Source organism: Ovis aries, chromosome 5 (genome assembly GCF_016772045.2).
Source record: "Ovis aries strain OAR_USU_Benz2616 breed Rambouillet chromosome 5, ARS-UI_Ramb_v3.0, whole genome shotgun sequence".
Lineage (NCBI taxonomy): Eukaryota > Metazoa > Chordata > Mammalia > Artiodactyla > Bovidae > Ovis > Ovis aries.
In genome coordinates, this window is record NC_056058.1 from 50,246,711 (window position 1) to 50,253,032 (window position 6,322).

The following is a 6,322-nucleotide window of genomic DNA, read 5'->3' on the forward strand; positions in this document are numbered from 1 at the left end:
TTTTCATTTGTTTAATCTGATAAGGCTTCCCTGGACGTCTGTGAGGCCGTGGGGGCCAGGCCCATGGCTGATGAAGAGGAAGGGAGCAGCGGCAGGGGCACCAGTCTTCTGGGAAGACAGGGCTGGCCCAGGTTCCAGGGATGAGGAGGGGTAGTGGGGCTGCTATAATTCTAGAGAGGCCAGACCCTGAGTGTGAGAGGCAGGTGGCGGGGTCTGAGAAGATGCCAAGTTGGACTCTTGAGGGAAGTAAACAGACAGTAAGGTATATTTAGCTGTTGTGGCTTTAAACTGTAAAGCCAGGAAGCAGCCTTTTTAGCCTAAATCCAGATTTTAAAAACAGAAACGGAGTCAGTATTTATAGCCCCAGACCCTCCCAGGAGGGCCCTGGGGTCACCGCAGGCTGCCTCCCCTGTCAGGGTTCCACCCCTCCAGCCCACACAGGGCCTGACCCAAGAGTAAACCCTGGCCCTGGGGGATGGACCCTGGGGGTGGAGGTGGCAGGGTCAGGCCCTACTCTCACTTTCACACCCGATTCCTGGCCCTGGAGCCAGAGAGGTTCCTGGAGTCCAGCCCGGCCAGGCCTGTGGGGCTGCTGAGGGCGAGCGAGTAGGGAGAGTAAGTACACTTGGGAGGCTTTTTACATAAACATTTGAGGGGAAGGTGTGCTCTCAAGGAGGCTGCGGTCTGTGGCTCAGCCGGCCCTGGTGAGTGTGAGCAGGCCTTCCGGGCTGTTTGGAGCTTCTGCTTTCAGCCCCTGGGTGGGGACAGCAGGGCAGAGGGGGAAGCTGGGGCTGGGAGACGTTTCCCTGAGGTGAGGCTGGAGTGGGAGAGGGGAGTGGAGGCGGACAGTGCCTTAACCTCCTCCAGGCCAGAGCACCCCCAGATTCTTCCTTGCTGCTCTTCAGAGTCTGTTTCTTCTTGCCCTCAGGGAAGATCCCAGTTCCTGCCCAAACTAAGTCTTGCAGGGTAGAAGGAGGTGCCCTTGGAGACTTATTCTGCAGGAGATCAGAGCCTGCAGTCCAACTGAGGGTGGGGTCAGACAGGACCTTGATCAAGGTCACATGGCTGGCTCTTAGTGGCAGAGCTGACTGGACAGAACTCCAGGCTGGCCTGTTTGTGTGTTACACTCTGGGTTTCCCAATCTTCTTCCCTCCTGGCCAGCCCCACTTCAGTGCATCCCATAACGCAGGCCAACATCAGGTGCTGTGCTTCTAGGGAAGGGGTGGCAGGGGCTGGCTTTGTCATTTTTGTCTGCTCGGGTGCTTCTGAGAGATCCTGGGTGTGTTGTAGGATGTGGATGGGCCTAGCTTCCAGTTATCCAATCCTGCCCTTCCTATCTTTCTATTTCTGCCTCCCTTCCCCCTTTTTGTGCCCATCTCTTCCCCCCTCTCTCTCTCTCACTGGCGCCTCTGACGTCTCCCCTCTTTGCCCCTAAATCACTTGGGAACCCTGGCTCTTGAAGCCAGATCTGGGCCCCTCCTCCCAGCACTTATATCCCCAGGCAGGGGGGTGGGGCGGGGCGGTGGAGGACTGACTCCCTCCTGGAGTTAATTAGAGAAAATGTAGAAATGTCAGTGGAATGAAAGGACTGGGGGAAGGAGAGAAGGAAGTGGGCGCTGCTCCCTCCCCCCCAGCCCACTTCCCCACCCCCCTGAAGGCCCCTGGACGCAGGGATTTGGGACTTGAAATGGAGGTTGTGGAAACCTGAGCCTGGAATGAGGAGGCGGAAAGACTGGGGCTCCTCTCTCCTTTGCTTTCCCTTGCGTCCCTCCCCCTCTGATGCTGTTCTTTGAAAATATTTCCTGTCTATTTCTCAATCCCTGGTTGATGTCCCAGGATTACTCAGCCTCTCTGGCTTTAGGTACCCTCTCTGCGCACTCCCAGGGTCTAAGGTGGGTAGAGGAAGGCCAGGTCGAGGAGCCCTTCTGCTGGATGGGGTCTGGCTGGGCATTTCTGGGGCTTTAACTCTCTAGCTGCCAGAGGACTCCAACAGGAGCCCTCCCGAACTCAGCAGAGTCACCAAAACCCCATGTTGTTCTTTTTTTTTTTTTTTTTTTAACCCCTTGGACAGGGGGCATGGAGAGGAGAAGCCGTGACACCCGGTATGGTGACAGTGACAGTGATGAGGGTGATGGTGATTTTGGCAACAGCAAACCTTTAGTGAGCTCTTTCCAAGTACCCAGGCACTTTCCCCTGGAATCCTCACCAAACCTCAGTAAAGTAGGGTCTTCTGTATTTCTCTCCCTTCAACGTGCCACACATCACCTGGAGCCACATGTCACCTGGATATGGTGTTCAAATGCAGATTCTGAGAGCCTGTGATTCTGTCAAGCTCCCAGGTGATGCTGAGCCAGGGGCGGAATTTGCAGTCCTTGGGACCCCATTTTCTCCTTGTGCAGAGCAGGAAGCCAGGCTCTGTGATGTCACCTACTCTGATATTGTGAGCCTGGGGCCACATTGGACCTAAGACAGTTGGTCAGTCATCATCTTCTCAGCCTCTCCCCTTCTTCACCTTCAGAGTAGTGATGAGGTTCAGGCCTCTGCTGGTGGTGACCATACCCTACAGCTGCACCTAGGATGTACTTAGGCCTCACCCCCACCACTCCCCACCCCCCTGTCCTGGCTGGTGTGGCCTTGGGCAAGTCTTCTACCTCCTCTGACCCTGACTTCTCTCATCTCTGTAGCAGGGTTCTGGCACACACCTCCCTGGAGTGCTGCGTGCAGGTTAGACACCATCGTGCACGTGCAGCTTCTAGCAAGGTCCCTGGCACAGAGTAGGCATCGATTGCTGTTCTGAAATGAATCCCTGGAAGAGCCCCCACCCCTCACTCAAAACAGAATGACTCAGTGCCCACTCTGTGTTTGGCACTGGGTGAAACAGGCTAGGAACCTGCAGGGACCATGGACGTCTAGCATGGAGACCAGAGAGGCTGCCCGGAGAAAGGCTCGGCCAGGGTCTCAGGAGTCAAGTCTCAGCCTGGTGAGATGATGGCTAGCGTGTTTGATGCCCTTACCAGACAGTGGGCACTATTCTAGGTGCTTGATGTATGTAATCTGAGTTACAAGGTGCTTGTAATCCTGGTTAGCCTTCACCAAACCAGAGGAGGGTAGGTACCGTTATTATCCTCATTTTGCAATTCAGAAATCTGAGGAGACACAGGGAGGTTAGGGTAGGCTTGGCTAGTAGGTAAAGAACTGGGAAAACAAACCTAGGTGGCCACTCTGGAGCCTCTTAGTTCTACCCTGTGGGTCAGGATGACATGTCCAGTGCTCTCCCTGCTGGTGCTATAAGAGAGGGACTTGGGGACCCTGAGGTTTAGCCCCTGACTTTCCCTTGTCTCTGCAGAAGCCGCTGATGGGAGCTCCACCCTGGGAGGGGGCGCCGGCACCATGGGCTTGAGTGCCCGCTACGGGCCCCAGTTCACCCTGCAGCATGTGCCCGACTACCGCCAGAATGTCTACATCCCTGGCAGCAACGCCACTCTGACCAACGCAGCTGGCAAGCGTGATGGCAAGGCCCCGGCAGGGGGCAATGGCAACAAGAAGAAGTCCGGCAAAAAGGAAAAGAAGTAACGTGGAGGCCAGGCCCGAAGCCACAGGGCAGCCTCCCTCCCCAACCAGTCCAGCCTCTCCCCACCTGTGCCCAAGCCTCGGATTTCAGGGCTCACCCCCAGGAAACTGGTAGGGGCCCAGGCCATGCTCCCCTTGGGAAATGGAAACAAGTGCCCGGTCAACACCCCCCTCTCTGCCCCCAGGGGATTGAATATGCAAAGGGAGTTCTGCTGGGAACCCCCATCCAATCACTTGCTGTGCCCATGGGGGTAGTGGGGTTTGTGTAGACACCATTTATCACACCCCCTTCAGTTACAGCTGAACTCCTCCATCTTCCAAATTCAATCAGGCCCATCCCCTACCTCCCTCCTACCTACCCTACCCTTCTCTTTTTTAAGGTGGTTGGGGTGTTGAGGTACCCGGTGACCTAAAAAGGCTCATAGTTCTGAAGAGTTGGAAGGGCATCATGACTTCTTGACCTCTCCTTCAATTCTCAAACTTCCCCCAAAAGCATGGTTTGGTGCCAGTCCCTTCACCTTCTTCCAGAACCTGCGACCAAGCTCAAGTTTTGGGGAGACATGGTCACCATTCCCATGGTACTGATGCTTGCTGGATTTAGGGAGGGCATTTTGCTACCATGCCTCTTCCCAACACCCTGGGGACCAGTCTTTTGTTCTGTTCTGTTTGTCATCATTTGATGTTCCCACTGCATGCTGTGACTTCCCCCTCCCCAAACAAGAGACCCCACTGCATGTTCTGAGACAGTGTGGGGTGCTAAGACAAAGAAGGTTATGGGTGTGGATGGGGGGTGGACAAAGCTTGGTCCCATCAGTTAACAGGGTCTTGCAGGAGGCTCTGTATGCCCCAGGGTACCGACCAGATCCCCAGGTTCCAGCCAGAAGCCATGCCCCAGGCTGGACCCTCATCTCTCATGTACAGGGCAGCCTGGCAGCCAGCGGTGGGCTGAGCTTCCAGCACCGGTGGGTTTGAACTGGCCTTGTGGTCCAAGGCAGCTCTGAGCAGGATTGGGACAGGTCCCCTGGAGAGGTCAGAGGGGCCTCTGTGGGTGCTGGGTACTCCAGAGGTGCTGCTGGTGGAAGGATCCCTGTGGCCCCAGTAAGGAGGGAGGGGCCCGCTCCGCTATTTTTGGTCCCTGGGTTGGGAAGGACGAGAGCTAGAGCAGGGACCAAGTGGACAGAAAGTGTCAGCCTGAGATCAGGGCTTCTCCACAGGGCCCCCCTTGCCCCAGCGGCCCCAGCCCTTCACCTTGCCAGGTGCCATTCCTTCTCTGTGAAGGCCACTGCCCAGGCCCCCAGTCCGCCCCCTCGTGGCCAGAGCCTGGTTAAAGTCCCCCAGTGCCTCCTTGTGCATAGACCTTCCTCTGCTCACCCCTCTGCCCCTGGGGTCCCGCTCACCCAGCGGGGCTTCTCAAGAACCCCACTCCAGCCCTTACTTAGTATAGAAACCCCCTCCCTCTTGCGGCTGGTGTAGAATAACCAATAGTGTATAGTGCGGCGTATTTTTCCGTGATGGCGAGCGGGCGGCGGGCTCCAAGCAGCCGTCCGTCCCCGAACCCGCCCGCGGCGGCCCGTGCTGTGTTTTGTGCTGTGTCCACGCGCTGCGGCGCCCCCTTCCCGCGTACTGACTCCTCTAAGCGCTTCTCTTTGCATAGTCACGTAGCTCCCGACCCCGCCCCCTTCCTGTGTCTCACGCAAGTTTTATACTCTAATATTTATATGGCTTTTTTTCTTTGAAAAATTAAAAGGTTTCTTCTGAAAGGTGGGCTGTTTCTGTGTAAGAGATGAGGGCTCCTGGTGTGTATGGATGGAGTGATGAGCTCGGAGTAGTATGCTGGAAGAGCAGGATCGGGAGGCGATGATTGCGTTGCGTCTCGGTTTTTGTCGCTGCCTGAGTATCTGTGTATAATTGTTAAATGCGGCTGTGTATGCGTGCAGCATGATTGTGCACATATAATCGGTGTCTGATTGACCGTAATGGTGCCTGTGGGACTGTACCGTGTGTGTGTAATCGGCTTCGGGTCCGCAGTGGAGGAGGGATTTCTGAGCGCGACGTGGCAGTGCGCAGTTGTCTGTCTGCCGCTGTCTCCAGGCAGAAGAGCAGACTCGTGCGAGGGGGCGGCGCGCGCTGAACAGAGCTGGAGCGGGGGCTGTGGACGCTTCCTGAGTTCCGCCTCTTCCCTGCTCAAGTGACCACCCTGAGCGCCCTCCCGGCTGCTCGGGAGGAGGGTGGACTCTCCTTTGCCCACCCTCCCCCCCACGTCAGGGGGCTTGGGAATGCCACGAGGGTGGGAGGGAGGGAATGCCAGAGGCCCAGTGTATAGCTTGCGCCTGTTTTTCCATCTGGAATTCACATTCTAGGTTACTCTGTAGCAAAGCCATGGAAACGGCAGGGTTCGCCGCTTCCTTACGTGTGTGCAGGAAAGGGGGAGGGGGCGTCCAGGGGACAGAGGGCACGCCGGACATTGGATTGCCCGCAGACCAAACGGCCTCCCTTCTTCTCTCGGCGCTTTCACTACTGGCCTAGCCCACCTCCCGCCTCCTCCAAGGAAAGAGAGATTGGAGGTTGCTGCCGCCAAAGCTGCAGGCAACAGAGTGGGAGGAAAGGCCAGAAGGCGCGGAAGGATAGAAAGACCCACTAGGGTTATGAGGCAAAGTCGGTGAGGGCAAGGGCATGCCCAGCGGCGGGGTGGGGGTGGCTGTCTCTGGACATCCTGTGTGCTTTCCTGTAGTGGGTCAGGCGTCTGCGAGCG

At 56.8% G+C, this 6,322-nt stretch overlaps 1 protein-coding gene across 24 annotated transcripts in view; it reads left to right on the forward strand.

Moving 5' to 3' along the window:
* Positions 1 to 5,330, forward strand: part of LOC101105495 (protocadherin gamma-C4) — a 171,618-nt gene extending 166,288 nt beyond the window's left edge. For all 24 annotated transcript variants that reach the window (XM_027970335.2, XM_015096097.3, XM_042250591.1 and 21 more), the window contains exon 4: positions 3,347 to 5,330. In XM_027970335.2, the coding sequence (XP_027826136.1) occupies positions 3,347 to 3,573 (227 nt within the window). In that variant the 3' untranslated portion in view covers positions 3,574 to 5,330. The remainder of the gene's footprint in view (positions 1 to 3,346) is intronic.
* Positions 5,331 to 6,322: the final 992 nt, after the last annotated feature.